The sequence below is a fragment of the Sprattus sprattus genome (genome assembly GCF_963457725.1).
Source record: "Sprattus sprattus genome assembly, chromosome: 10".
Classification (NCBI taxonomy): Eukaryota; Metazoa; Chordata; class Actinopteri; order Clupeiformes; family Clupeidae; genus Sprattus; species Sprattus sprattus.
The window spans coordinates 23,702,947-23,718,908 of NC_137908.1; the positions used below are offsets into that span (position 1 = coordinate 23,702,947).

General features: G+C 42.3%; 1 protein-coding gene across 1 annotated transcript in view; it reads left to right on the forward strand.

The window, feature by feature from the left end:
• Nucleotides 1-15,468, forward strand: part of hdac11 (histone deacetylase 11) — a 33,185-nt gene extending 17,717 nt beyond the window's left edge. Inside the window, exons 9-11 of the mRNA XM_080846346.1 lie at nt 9,281-9,377; nt 11,867-12,045; nt 14,432-15,468. Coding sequence (XP_080702472.1) covers nt 9,281-9,377; nt 11,867-12,045; nt 14,432-14,671 — 516 coding nt within the window. The 3' untranslated portion in view covers nt 14,672-15,468. The remainder of the gene's footprint in view (nt 1-9,280; nt 9,378-11,866; nt 12,046-14,431) is intronic.
• The last annotated feature ends 494 nt before the right edge of the window (nt 15,469-15,962 follow it).

A 15,962-nucleotide genomic window follows, 5' to 3' on the forward strand; every position in this document is an offset into this window, starting at 1 on the left:
TTTTTTATTTTCAAAACCATTTGTCTGGTAAAGCCTATCGAATTCAGCAGTTCAGCTGCCAAACAGGAAGTGAGCTCATATCTTGGCTTATAGTTGGTCAATTCATATGAGACTTGCTATGAGTGCATTCTGCCATGGAACCTTGACATAATGACATCAAGGTTACATTGCAGCTATGGCCTGCTGGGCTGCTTGGCCACTCATTGCTGCTTACAGCTATATTTTCTCCTTGATTTCCTTTATATAGTGAATATTTTAATATCTTGATTAGTTCATGAAGTTATTATGTAATTACCAAAGCACTGAATGGTCTTTAATGGTATATTTAATGGTATGTTTCGCAACAGGGGCCCACAGAAGTAATGTAATTAAACAAAGGTTCAAGAAACATGAATACAAAACTATTTTCTTGTGACCCTCCTTTGAGAGTTCATGCATGTCCTGCTGCACGAATAGCTGAAGTTCACTGAATAGAGTTGATGGAGCTTATTATTTGTGCCAATTACAGCACAGAGTTCCTCAACAGTAGAGCCCAGTTTTTGGTAAATAACAGCGAGATGTGGAGGTGAAACTCCCTGAGCATGTTTTACCCTTGCTATAATGGAGAGTTGAAGGCAGGCATCGATACAACAATGTAAAAAAAAAACTTGGCTCACAATCCAAGTATTGACACAAGCACTTGGCTCAATATCTTGTTAGCAGCAGGCGAAGCTCACCAGGGCTTTTATGACTATTTTAAATTCCCCTCACCTTCCCTGACTTTTTCCCACCTCCGGTTTGTGTGTGTGTGTGTTTGTGCGTGTGTGTGTGTGTGTGTGTGTGTGTGTGTGTGTGTGTGTGTGTGTGTGTGTGTGTGTGTGTGTGTGTGTGTGTGTGTGTGTGTGTGTGTGTGTGTGTGTGTGTGTGTTTGTGTGTGTGTGTGTTAATGAGTGAGATCAGAGCTGGGATCAGCCCGACCATGTGCTTCTTCCTCTAGCATATGCGTCACTTGCAAAGTCCTTTCGGCGAAACGCGCCCACTGGATGGGGAAGAGTCAAAGCTTTGAGCAGTGAGACGCTGTAGTCATGTAATAATTTTAAGTCATAACATCGACAGAATAAAGGTCTAATCGCATAATTTGTCTCTTTTGGTTTGATATGATGGTTAAAAAATGGTTTTGATTTTCATGGCAGGTCATTATATTACCCACACTGCAATGCAGGGGTGGCACAGGAATTTTGAAGGGCAGTTGCTCTGCCCTGGAGAAAAGGGGCAACACAATATTTTTTTCGCCGCCGCTGCCACGCCCCCTCCATGTAATCGCACATTTTCAAAATATAATTTTAAACTGTCACTTACCGCGAATGCCACGCCCCCTCCATGTAATCGCACATTTTCAAAATATAATTTTGAACTGTCACTTACCACGAATGCCACGCCCCCCGCCATGCAATCGCAAATTTTCAGAATATCATTTTAAACTGTCACTTACCGCGACTGCCACGCCCCCGCCATGTAAATCGCAAATATTATTATTATAAAATATTTCCTTAGGAGGGGCAACTTATTTCCTTCGGAGGGGCAACTTCGATCGAAGAGGGCAAACGGGCAGTTGCCCAAGCAACCTTAGCACACTTCTGTGTACGTTCCTGCCGCAATGCTTTTGGGGTTTGAAGAGAACAAACCCCTGAATGAAATGGTCATTTTTATGATTCCAACAAAAACAATTACAATTTAAAAAAAAAAACATAGTATCCCCTGGATTGTATCCACAAGTCATTTGGGCCTGATGTTTAACTGTCTGGAACATTGGGAGCAACTTTAAGTTATTGGAGCAGTCTGAAGAAGCATGGCAGAGACTGTACTCACAGACCATACAGCCATGGAGGGTATGGCAGTGGCATCTTGTATTGGCTTTACAATTACAGTCGAACAGAGTTGTTTGTCTGACCAAGAGAGTTTACCTCAGGTGAAGGAGAGCGGGGTCCTGGTGTTTTGTTTAGTTTTTTTGGGAGGCATCGTGGTGTTGTTGAGAGGGTAACTGAGGACAAGCTGTTCTCCTTGGGCTCAACTAAACAAGCCTGCCCAGTCAAGCCATACGGTGCCAGCAAGCAGTGGCATTAACAGTGTCAAGGTCACAGCTGCGGTTCTTAAGGAGCACAATTACTGGTGAAACATACACTATGTTCAGACACAGCAAAAAGCAGTGCTGGCTCTTGGCGTCTTCTACGTTCTTCCATGTAGAGAGCTTTCTACTTTACTGGGGACTTTGGTGAAGCTTATTGCTATGGATACTAATAAATGAACAAACACATACTATGCCTGTAATTTTTAACAGTTATGGAATGGCCGGTATTGCACAAACACACCACTGGTGCGGCCAACGGTTAATTTACTTCCTGTTACGGGTTTGACATGGAACGTAGTAATGTCTATTCTGCTGTTTCTAACGCTACTCCTGCTCCACTGCTGTAGTTTATGCCCTGGGGAAACCCTGAGTGCAGCAGACTCAAAAACGAATCTGAACCGGGGACTGAACCAGATCTGGACCGAGCCTGGTATGGGTTTGATCCCGATCTGGTGCGGATCTGCTGGGGGCATATGTTCTCTCTCATAATGATCATTTGCGCCTCAATCTGAGTCATGCCCATCATACTCATCTCACACGTACGCTCAAACCTACATGAATGACTAAAATCGATGCCAGAAACACAGGGTTCAGTGTTTCATCGTGCGAAAATTAGGTTTCACTCAGGGATACTCTTAAGAGATGGTTTAGGAAAGATGCGTGGAAAATGAAACAACTTAATTGTAAGGATACTCTTCAAAGTCTTCCTAAAAGACTAAGAGACACTGTTATCTTGAAAACCAGCCCTGGTCTGTGAATCTGGCTTTGATCTGATCCGAGCCAGCCAAGAGCGGTTTGAGAGCCAGCTGATGTTGTGGTACTGGGTGGTGCTATGAGGGGTAAACAGAATGATGCTGAAGTGTGTGTAGTGTGTGTGTAGCTGAACGCTCTGATTTGCATCTCTGTGAAACAAACCTACCCTCTGCAGGCCCTGGGAACATTCGTTACCCGGCCAGAAAATCTTTGTGTTTATTCTGCGTGTAATTAGGTTTATACTCTGTGTTAATGAAATTCTGAGTCCTTAAAACAGTTCTTTCTGTCTGTCTGTTTACCGTGCAATTTAATTGTTACGTATTAGTGAGTAAATATTTGTTATTTAATTACTGAGTATAACTCTCCCTAATGCAGTATTTGGAGTGCTGCGTATATTGTTGTTTTTGGATCTCAAAATGTTTCGCCGTCTTTATAATTACTACTCACATCGTTTGTTTGGATAATAATTACTTTATTATTTATTAGAGGGCAAACATTTGTTACTGATAACGCAGTGTGCTTGTACTTAGAATGCATTTCCAGCGTATGCTTTTAGAGGCATTCGGCATTAGTCTGCTTACATGTAAGCATAGGAGTGTGGATGTTTGGAAGATTCACAGAAACAGAGTTGCATCACCTCCGGTCTCTATTTATATTTTTAATTTGTTCCCCGGCGATGAGTCATACCTAGCCCAGTTAGCCTGGCCAATTAACACTGACCAGAAGTTTAGGGTCTTTTCTTTTTCTTTTTCCCCTGCGCATATTTTTTGCTTGCTCTCCCCATTCCTAACTGCCATAAGCATTTTGAAGCCTGGCTTGATTATAATTATGGTCTTTTGCTCATTGACTGAGACGGGAGTTGGTGCAGGGGGACATGGTGAATTTGGTGCGCGTGTGTGTGTGTTTTGGTTGGAGTTTCGGGTGTGTTTTTGGGGGAGTTTCGGCCTGGGGGAGGGGGTGATGGTGGTGGTGATGATGGTTATGGAAGCCAGGAGTGTGTACTGAGGTGCTGTCTCAGCAGAGCTTAAAGAGACCAGAATATTTTGGGAGGGGGACACACACACACACTAATTAGAGGCTGGAACTATGACATGTCCTGGCAGTGAAGCTTGTCTGGTGGGCAGGGCAAGGCAGATGCATTCATGAATGCTAAGTGTGTGCTAATGAACTAAATTAGGTCTTGCAACAAGACCATAAATTGTGTCGCCAGAGCAATGTCACACAAGCAATAAACAGGATTAGATTTTCAGTCAGGTCGGAGTGGCTGAAGCCCCGAGGCGAGGTGTGTTGTTGATACTGAACTCAATTTAAGACTTAAGAGATATACTTATCTAGTTCATATGCTACCCGGGGGCACCCCCCCAAAAAATGCCAATTGTGAATAGGTTCAAGAAGAAGGTGAAGGATCTACATTGAACCTGTTCCACACAGTCCTATGCAATACTTGCCCTAACTCACAACTCTGTCAAAGGACCTACGTCCATCCAGAACCATAACCTCGACAAAATTTTGACCTCACACAAACTCCAGGTCGGGCCCATATCCTATCCGCCACCCTAACCCTCTAGCAGGGGAATCAGTGATAACAGGATTCTAAGAACCTTCTACGAAAAAAAACCCAGATCTGGTTCCCAGGCAGGATCCATTTTCTGTTTTATCTCTACATGACCCTTTTTACGGTTTTATTTCATATTTTTCAGCGTGGATAGGATCAATACTCCACTTTCTTTGGCAGGAAGTTAGAAGTCAAGATTAAGTTCACTTCTATTTCTCAGCTCAGGAGTGGAGGGGAATTCAGACAGGAGCCAGTCCCTGGCTCCCCCCAGCACTTAAGTGTATGCAAATCTAACCATCTGCTTGGAGGTCCTCATCCCCTAACTGGGTTCCCATTTCCCCGATCCAGAACTAAATTTAGACACCTTTCAATTTGTTTAAGCGTCTCTAAATTATTGATGATGGCTGCCAATTAGTTACAGTAGGTGACATTGAACCTCCGCAGGTTGCTAATACTGTTTAATTATTTCTGTCACCACAACCTGCGGTGCAGTGGCTTTGCCTCTTTCTTTATTGCAGTCAATCTGGCTGCATACTTTTATTTTATTCCTATAAAAGACCACAACCCCAAAAACAAACATTTAAATGCGATGTTATGAATACTTTTTTTTTGAGCAAAGTCTTTTTATTGTATTTTAACATACAACAGACAACAGACACATAACAACCCGGAGCCCAGCCCCCACCCACCCAGCCATAAGATTATCCGTCTGGCCAAGAGAGTTACGAATGCTATCACTGTTTTACCCCATTTGCCTATGCCAAGATCTTGTGGTACTACTCCAAAAATGGCAATGATCGGTGATGGGTCAATACGAGTATGTAATGCTCTAGAAAGAAAAGCAAAAATCAACTCCCAAAACTCAATTTAGGGCAGCTCCAGAACATATGTGACAGAGTGCCTGGCTCTGTATAACATCGATCACACTCTGGGTCAATATAAGGTGCAATTCTGGCCAATTTTGCTTATGACCAATGCAAACTGTGAGTGACTTTGAACTGGATAATGGTACGTCGTAGGCAAATAGAGGATGAGTGTATGTTATTGAGAACGGCTTGCCATAGCTCATCTGATATCTCTATGTCCAGTTCTTCCTCCTATTGATGTTTTAATGTTGTCAACGGTTTCAAATTATCCATGCTGAGTAGATAGGTCAACCTACCAACAACCTCCCCAAGGCAAAGGGGCATCTTAAGTATTCTGTCTAAAAGGGAATATGGCGGTATCATTGGAAAAGAAGGAACATTTGCGGAAACAAAACTGCGAAGTTGTAAATATCTAAAGAAATGTGAGTTAGGAATGTCAAAATGCGTTCTCAAGTGTTCAAAAGATGCAAAGGTGCCACCTATATATACATCTTTGACTGTTTTCAGTCCCTTTTCAGTCCATGTCAGTCATGTCAGTCAAACATCTTATTCCCCACTAAAGGGGTATCTATAGACATCTCAGTTATAGAGAAAGCTCGTCTGAACTGTATCCATATCTTGAGGGATTGCCTTACAATTGGATTCATGCAGTATGTTGATATGGGTTCTGGAAGGGGTATTTTAGAACAAGCTAGTGCATGTAAAGATATATTTGAGCAGGATGCACGCTCAAGCTCCAGCCACTTGGGACTTGGGTCTTTAACCTTAGAAAAATGAATCCAGTGCATTATGTTTTTAATGTTAGCATACCAATAATAGTACTGAAAATTGGGTAGGGAAAGCCCACCATGGGGAAGGAGATTCCAGCGATCCAAATCTTTCTTTAAGCAATTTAAGAGTGGGGAGAAATTGGCTTCATATAGATACATATTAAACTCATGGGTTATCCAAATACCGATTAGACGTCGTTGTGCGGTGAGACCTGATAGAAAATCGTAAACAATAACAATCGCCGCCATATTTTCCCAAAATCTTTATTTATTGGTGCCACCAATAAATAAAGCAGGATTCCAGTCAATGGAAAAATGGCCTCTCCCCACCGGCGATTGTTGTTGTGTACGATTTTCTATCAGTTCTCACCACACAACGACGTCTCATCTTTGCTCCTTGAATGTCGATATGTAATGGTATGGAGTTATTGAAACTTGCTACGTGTAAAAAAGACTAGAAATTGAATGTTTATTTTTCGAGTCTCAAGCCTATAAAGTTGCACTGGGTGCCTTTAACCATTTTCTATTTTGTGTACAATTATTAATGGACTCTAGCTGTAATAAAAATAGCAAAGATACATCCTCCAAAAAACAAAACAAAACCCTTAAAGAAAACCCTTGTGCGATTGCTTCCCACCCGGTGAACCCTAAACCCTTTACAGTGGTATCCACACATGTGTGCTTGTATTGGGGAACTCTAGTTCCAACAGGTTGCTCTGCTAATAGTTTTGAAAATAAAATTGAGATATCGCTTCTTTATATCACTTAAGGTAACATGGCATTGTCTATTCAGAAACTGATAGCCAGCGTTCTTGAAAAAAAAAAATATCAAACAGAGATAAAAATCAAAAGCTGAACGTATTTGTTTTTCAATGGCTCCTTTCACTCACCAGAACATCGTCATACAGATATGAAAGAAAGTGTGCCAGACCCAGGCCTGCACTCTGCAAATTCTCAGTCATCATTAGAGGTGGCTCACCCTCGATCGACAACGTTCGACTGGACATATAACAGTGCTTGTTTCGAATCAGTAGTTGTTAAACCTAATTGAATGCAGATCTTGCGTGTGCCACGGTGGGGGGATAATCTGGAAATATTGAAATGGACACTTCTCCATATTTCAAAGCACCACCCGCTTGCCTCGCCCGGCGTAGTACATCCACGCAATCCTGGTGATAGTGTAGCTTAGCGATAATGGCTCGGGGCTTCCCCTTAGCTTTCTCCAGTTGGGGAGTTCGGTGCGACCTGTCTACCATCACATCATTGCCCATGTTAAACACTTCATTAAGCAACTTTGTGACAAAAGATGGCGAACCTGAACCAGCATCTTCCGGCACATTCAATATTCTGATATTCGACCTTCTCATTCTCCCTTTCATATCGAGACACTTATGTTGTAGATCTGAGACTTCTGCTTGAAGTTTGCTAACTGTAGTCTGAAGACACGCTACATCATCTGAACATGTGGTCAGACTGTGCTCCATGTCAGTGACTGTAGTTTTCACAGAGTCCAGGTCAGAGCGAAGCAATGAGATGCTATTAACGACTTCAGTTTTGACAGACTGTATTTCACTTTTAACAGCCTCAAATTCACTTGCAAGGACGTCTTTCAGTTCCGACCTGAGTAATGCAGAGAGTTCTTCCTTCATAGATGCGAGAAGTTCAGTCTTAGCATCAGTCATGCTGGCTTGTATGCTGTCAGCCGTGTTTCTTCCCGTGTAGATGAATTGTCGAAGGTTGTTAGCCATTGTTAGACAGTTTGCTCAAAATAAAATAAAACAGAGTTGCTGGCTATCTAATGTACAACTTCGGATATAATTTTTAGACCTTTTTGGGCAGTATTACGCGCTTATAACAAAGTTTTTAAATACAATTCAACTTCCCAAAACGCAGCTTACTCCATGGCCTGCTCTCTAGCGCCCCATGAATACTTTTTTGGAACCAGTATTTTTTTATATCCACCCTCTAGCACTTAAGTCAAGGGCTTGGCAGAGTGTCCATTGTTGAAGTGACAGCCTGTGAGAGGGAGTGACTGTGTCGGTGACATGTAGATAATGATGACTGATAGATTCTCTGTGACTGCAGGTGTGTGTCAAGCTGAGAGTTGGGATGTCTCTGCTCGAAAATTCCACAGGATGAGTGAGAGTTGATTGGCTGTGTCGCTCTGACAGTCAAACTTCTTTCAACATTTTTACATTGTCAAAAGAGTCAGGGGATGAAAGAAATTATGATGGTATATCAGTTTCTGATGTGAATACAGTACATCCAACTAGTCTTTTAACTCAAATTTAAGCTTAGCTTAAAACATGCCAAAAGCGCATCCAACTTTAGCTTGGGTCACGTATATCTCTGTTAAGGAGAGGACTGGTATTAAGAAAACGCTTTTCTCCAAAGTGATGAACAGACAACCTGCAGCGATTGGGAAATTAACCTGGGTCAACCGCTCACAAAGCACCACTGCGCCCCATATCATCTCTGTGAGCCAATAGTATCAGTTCTCCAACGTCACTCAACATTCTGTTAACATTACAACAGTTATCCTTGTAGATCAGCAGAGCAATAGATATGCTGCAACAGTCACTGGGCTTGATGCCACTTGACTGAACTAAACTGATTCCTACTGGCAGGGATTGGCTGAAATGAAAGAATACCTGAAGAAGGAGAAGGATTTCTGAAGAGCTTGCTGCAACAGTGGTTGACTTTGAGAAGATGAGCTAAGGATGTGCATCAGTATGCATCAATTTTGTGCATATGCGATATTGACCAACTGTAGAGCCACCAATGGGTTCCGTCTGTCACAACACCTCCAACTGTCAGTTGGTTTTCCAGCCCTATGTCTGCCGCCTGCCCTATTTTAGCCCCTTGGTCCTCCTTTTGAGACAAAGGTGTCCTCCTTTTGAGAGTGGTGGCAGTGGTCACTGTAGCCTCTGGTCTCCCTTAGAATACCCCACAGCCGTTATGCATTTTCACCTGAGGATTTGAATCTCCCCTATTAGAACATCACTGGCACATCAGTCTCGTTCACAGACATACACAGTTTTCACATTTACACATTTGGTGTTGCAATTTCAACCAAAAATATTTTCATGCAATTGAACAGTTTAATTTATTAAAAGTGGCGTCCAATCTGACAAATGTCTTAATCCTTACCCAGGGGAAAGAATATGTGTTAGAGTGAGTAACTATGTCTGGACATGTATCAATGTTTTCAACTTTTGGTGCCCTGTAGGGGAATGGACATGAGCGCGACTTCTTGGAAGACAGACGTGTGTACATAATGGATGTCTACAATCGCTACATCTACCCCGGAGATGGATACGCCAAAAGTGAGTGTCACCGCTGATGCTGGGGAGTTACCCGTAACCATCCAACGTCTGTAGGAGGTTCAAGTGAATGTTTGTGATGGAAGGATTGCTGATTAATTTATGATTATATATGAACTAATTTCTGACGCTTCAATATCCCAAGAGACACACATATTACCATAAGGAGTGGGAGGAGGGGACGGAAGGAAGAGAGGGAGAGCAGTGTGTGTTTGTGAAATTTTAGTGAAGACCAATGACCTGGAGGGGGCAGTGTTACGTATCAAGTCACGTTAAGGATTTCTTTTTTTGAGAAAAAGAAGAATTCTGAGAAAATGAGAAATGGATGGTGGCCTAATGAGTTTTATAAAAGTGTCTCTGTCTGGTAGGAGGCATTAACCCACTAGTTTTTTAAAACTGTGAAAAAAATGCAGAGCTTGCTTGGCTCCATCTGTGTTAAAGAAGCAGAATCATATCTTTCTGTCCATACCAGCAGGGGTTGTGACCGGCTGACCAATGCATACAATGGGACAAATATGAGTAATTTAACCAAGCTGTATAATTAAGTCGTCATTCTTTCACATGCATTTGAATAAATTAGTGTAATTACTATGGAAAGCCATAACTCTTCTCGACACTGACAAACTGTCACTTTGACAGATTAAGCACTCTTTTTCCCAGTGAAGTTGAAAAGCATTTACCCCCAATTACTGAATTTTTTCCCACCCTTTTAATTCAATCTATACCATGACTTGATGAAAGGTGAGCATATTAATCCATACATTTGTGCTGTCAATCCTGTACGACCCATGGGAAAACATAATGAAAAGTGCAGTCTGGCTTTCCAAGATAAGTCCCTCGTCGTGGCGTCCTTCTGCTCGCGTTCTGTCTTTACATTTCCTCCCAGAGACATTGCCGTCTGTGACACTGAAATAACTTCAAAGCGGAGAGAAAAGCACCTCATTTGCACGTAGCTCTTTCCTGGAGTCTTCTTCATCTGCAGTTAAAAGTAGTGGAGACACTAATGAGGCTACACACAGGTTTTGTTATTAGCTTGAAAGGGAGCGGGCGGGGGGGCTGCATTGTTGCAGATCGTTTCCTGAATGAACAGGCAAAGGCTCAAACTAATGGAAGGTTGAAGCCGAGACTCTGCTAACAGCAGACTGCTGGCCCCGCAGCTAATTACTGAGGAGAAGGACGAACAGATACACTTTGCAATTGAAATTTGTTGTGAGGGAGACAGTGCAAGACCAACTTTACTGTATATTCTTTATAATAACTTTTTAGTTGTTGTTCCGATTAATGTAATCCCATTCTGCTGTATGCACTGCTGTATAATTAATGACATACTGCTATATGACAACTACCTTCAGCCCTCTACAAATAAGACAAAACTCATTGAGTGTATGTCTGTTGTATAGAACAGTCTGTTTGTCTAGTCATTATGAACCACACTGGCATGTGGCTGTCAACCACCAGTGTTGCAGCAAGCTCTTCAGAAATCCTTCTCCTTCAGCGGTTCTTTCATTTCTGCCAATCCCTGCCAGTAGGAATCAGTTTAGTTCAGTCCAGTGGCATCAAGCCCAGTGACTGGTGCAGCATTTCCCAACCCAACCTGAGTGTGAAAAGTAGGATGAAGTTATCAAGCTTTAGGAATGCCGCTTAACTCTACTATGATCCCAGTATTAACCGACAGCTTCCTATGAACTACATTCCATCTATTTCATAACCTGGGCATCCAGTAGGCAGTCTGTTGGCCTCTGGCGAGAATAGGATTCAAGGATTCAAAGATTCAAGGATTCAAGGATACAGCCGCGGAAAAAATTAAGAGACCACTTCAAAATTACCAGTTTCTCTGGTTTTACTATTTATTGGTATGAGTTAAAGTAAAGTTAACATTTATGTTTTATTCTTTAAAAAACTGACAACATTTCTACCAAATTTCTAATTTCAAATATTGTCATTTAGAGCATTTATTTGCAGAAAAATGACAATTGGTCAAAATAGCAAAATAAATGGAATGTTTTCAGATCTCGAATAATGCAAAGAAAACAAGTTCATATAGATTCTTAAACTACACAATACTAATGCTTTAACTTAGGAAGAGATCAGAAATCAATATCTGGAAAAAACGCATCTTTTTTGTTATTTTGACCAATTGTCATTTTTCTGCAAAAAATGCTCTAAATGACAGTATTTTCATTTGAAATTCAGTAGAAATGTTGTCAGTAGTTTATAGAATGAAACAAAAGTGTTAATTTTACTCAAACACATACCAATAAATAAAGTAAAGTAAAAAAAGAAAAACTGATAATTTTTTAAAAGTGGTCTCTTAATTTTTTCCGCGGCTGTATATCCTATAAGGAATAGTGATGAAATATTAAAGAAGCTCGATGTTTGAGGACTTCCAATGAAGTTATTGCGGTTATCTCGGTTCAACCTGGGTGACTGGTTGGTAGACAGGGCTGAAAAGAGAGACTTAAAAAAGTGTATGTGTGCTGTGTGCTGTACAGGAGCAATAAAGCGCAAGGTGGAGCTGGACTGGGGAACAGAAGACTTGGAGTATCTCCAAAAGGTGGAGCTGCACGTGGAAGGGGCGCTCAATGAGGTTCTCCCAGATATTATCATCTACAACGCTGGCACGGACATCCTGGACGGTGACCCTCTTGGAGGCCTGGCTATTTCGCCGCAGGTATGACATTGCTGTTAGTCAGTCACTTTCCTCACCTCTCGACTTTAGTCAGTACACCCGCCGTGGGATATTGACTTGTCCTTAGAGTGACATAACTCTGTCATAAAAGGCAGTGGCAACATCTTCAAGTTATTATGATAATCAGTCAGTCATGTGTAACATCAGCTTTATCTTATCATTATCAGTTACCCTCATCAGTACATCAAATGTTTAGATGCTATGACATCACAATAGACAGAAGCTGTTATCTAAAATTCTTTGAGCTGTCATGACAGTGGCTGATGATGATGGCATTTCATTGTGATTTCACTTTACACTGTCTGTCATGACGACCTATGACAAGATGTCTGCCCGATAAGTTATGTCATGGGATCTACTATGACATGGGTCTGAAGACAGAGGGTTCAATTATAGTGTTTCCGGCACCCCCACCTGCTTAAGGCATTTTACAACCAAGCTGCCGCTAATCTGATCCAATCATCTTAGCCCTGTAGCCTCAGTGTTTCCCACAGCCTTGCATCAGTGAACCAAAGTCCCTGCTATCTAAAAGTCATGGGTGTTATGGATCTGACTGGTCTTGCTGCAGTGCTGGAAAACACACTCGGCCACAGATACTATCTTTTCCATTACAGTAGGGATGTGCAGTAGCTAACACAGCACAAAATTGTTGTGTCAATGGCCCCCTCTGTTGCTCTTTAAGCAAATCATCCCAGGCTGCAGCCAGTGTTATTGTCTTGTCCTCACCCAGAACCCCTATTCCTGTAAAAGTATTTATTTTTGAAAATGCAATCTGCCAACATGGGCACGATAGGAAACTCATGAGGCTTGGCCAAAGCTGTTTATTACGGTGACAGAATGCTTCACCCCTGAAGGTATAAAAAGCTGCTCTGTTCTCAGGATGAGGTTAGCCTAGATTTTACAGACGGCGCCCATCAGCTCGCCCCAATGGCCTCTCCCATACTGACAAACAGTAAGTCACAGAGGAGACAGTCCCACATAAATATGAGGCCAATCGTTCTGCTGGGACACAGGGAATCTGCTCTATCCTACTGAGGCTGGAGTCAGAAGTCTTAAAGGAGACAGAGGCGTGATGACTGCCTCTCTGTTTACCCGAGAGTCAGATATTGGACCGTTAGAATTACCACTAATAATGGCATTGATCTGGCTGTAATGAAAAATAGATTTCGCCAGGTATGTGAGGCTCAGTTTGACTCCTTGTAAGAGCTGTTTATGATGTATAGCCTCGTGTTCGGGATCTATAGGGATGTAGTGTTGTTTATCCTCCCTACAGCTATGTTTAGTTTCTGCTTTAATCAAACACAGCTGAGTCTGTTGCTGTCAAGCCCTACAGCTGAATTGGGTGCAATTATTGTTTGGATGTAACCAGGGATTCGTACAAATTGAGGAGTGGGCAATTGAATTCTGCTTGTAAAAAAAAACCACATTCAAGTTGTAACAGGTTGCAGGGTGGGCAGTGCAGTAACTGAGGAATCAGGTCACAACTGGCAGTAAAAAGAGGGTTTTTAATAAAGTTTGTCACTCAAAACAGGTACAACTCAGGGGTTTCCATAAACTCAGGCAAAGGATCCTTCAACACAACTTAAAAGTCCAAAACACAAAATGTTCTTGATCCCTCTTCTTGCAGGGTTTTCCTAATAAACATAAACTTAAACTACTTTCCTTGAAGTCGGTTGCCAGTGGGTCTGTCCAGGCGGTTTCCGGCTTGGGGCTATCCTTCCCCCTTCCGGTTGTGGCCTAGTAAGCGCTTCACTAAGCGCTTCCATGCATGCTCCCAACGCACATCAGGTGCGCTCTGCTCTCTCTGGCTCTCTCCCACACAACAGGCACCACCTGCCTTATCTGCTCCTGCAATTAAGCACCTACACCTGGGTGCCTGCTGCATTCTGGGGCCTGTAGTCATTGGACCGGCAGCCATCTTGTGGTGTGGCAGCCAGTCCTCCCGGGAAATGCCACACCCCACTATAAGCTGGCCCACCGTGATGCCACAAAGTGCATACACTGTACCTAACTCCCTGGATGTACTGTAACTAACTTACTGTGATGAATGAATGACGGAATGAATACATGAATGCCCCTGTCCAAATGCTTTTTCAAATGCATAATTATGTTGTACTCATCTCAGATGACAATAAGACTAGATCACTTTCATAACACTTTATTGGGATAGTCCACCTATGCAGACTTTACAGATGGTTTGTTAAAATTCAAGTTCACTCTTTCTAATTGTTCACTAAACATCACCTAAACCAAACCCAATTCCTTACCCTAACTTTACCCACACATTGAGCTCAGATGTTAGCAACCTTTGCCAGAAACGAGACCAGACCTTAAAGCACTGACCCCAGCCTCTGTCCTTTCCCCCTAGGGCATTGTGAAGAGGGATGAGATCGTGTTCCGGGCTGCCCGTCGCCGGGGGCTCCCCATCCTCATGGTTACATCAGGAGGCTACCAGAAGAAGACCGCTCGCATCATCGCCGACTCCATCCTCAACCTGCACCAGCAGGGCCTGATCGAAGGCGGGGCCGCCGAGGGGGCGGAGTCATCGCTCATGCCACTCCTGATGAGCAAGTCGGTGTCGTCGGGGGCAACCTTCAATGCCATTTGAGGCTGTGGACAGCAGGAGCTGCCTGAAGTCCAGCATCCTTACTGGACCCCACAGGCTGAGCTTGTCCCAGGGATGGACTTCAGATTGGTTTTCTCTGCTGGCTGATAAAGGTGAAATAACCAAAGGCATGTTATTTGTTATGAAATAAAATTAAAAAAAAACTGGTTGTAATTAGCATGTGAAAGAATGAAATGTAAACAAAACGTTAGAAAAGGCATACCAACTGGTATTGTAATGTATTTTGTCCTTTATCAGCTATCTGAGATGCTATGAGACTAGTCTCAATCCTTACAGGATGTGTCTTTTGACTTTGCATTCAGGGAGTTTAACAGAGAACCGACTGATTCTCTTACCATCCTCCCACTTCAAGTGGCCAGTTTGAACTCTGTGCAGGGCATGTTTTCTAACCACATTTCTATGACCAGTAAAACACCTCACCCCAGCTGTGGGCAGATTCTCACAGAGGTCAAACTCACAGGAATTACATACTCATTACAGGTAGGGTAGGAATAACTAACAGGAATAACAGGATTTTAGACGGTAGGAATAATAGCTTGTCAGGGACTTTGAGCTAATTACAATAGAGTGGGCAGCTCATGAAGATGAAATGGCTTCTTCTAGTGGAGAGAAGCTTCATGTTTAAATTAATTTAGTGAAGTAAAATGTACTTTAACGTAAAAAGAGTTATAAGCACTAATGTAAGTGCTGTGTGATTGTAGAATGAGAGAAAGTTATTCATGATTTAATTCAATGTGGTCGTGGATAACAGACAGGCCCTAGAACAGAACTGGACCTGATCAGGCCCACACCTATTCCAGAGGCCAGCTAACATCTTTATTTATGCAGTGTGACCCCTGTATCCACCGATTCTGTAACCACGGTTTCAGCCATCCACAGTTTACTGTGGCTTAAAATATGAAATGGAAAAAATCTCAAAACAAACCGTTCATACGTTTTAAATTCTGTGCCGCTCTGCCGCTCCATTCGTGACTCACGCCTTTAAGCTCGTAATTTCACATGTATTTCTGTCTTCGATTCCTCCGTCCTTGTTATCAAAGGGAGGGCCTAGAACATAAACATAAAGAAAGGAAGGAAGGAAGCTTAAAAAGTTGTGTACAAGATATCTTACATTGCTCCATCGTGAAGCAATAATCCCATTTATTCAGGAGAGAGACCAAATTCACATATCTTTTATTATGTTATATTGTCATAATTGGACTAATTGTAATTGTATTAGTTATTGTTGTTGATGTCTTATTGTTGTTGGTGTTCGCTAGTATCCGTGGTTTCA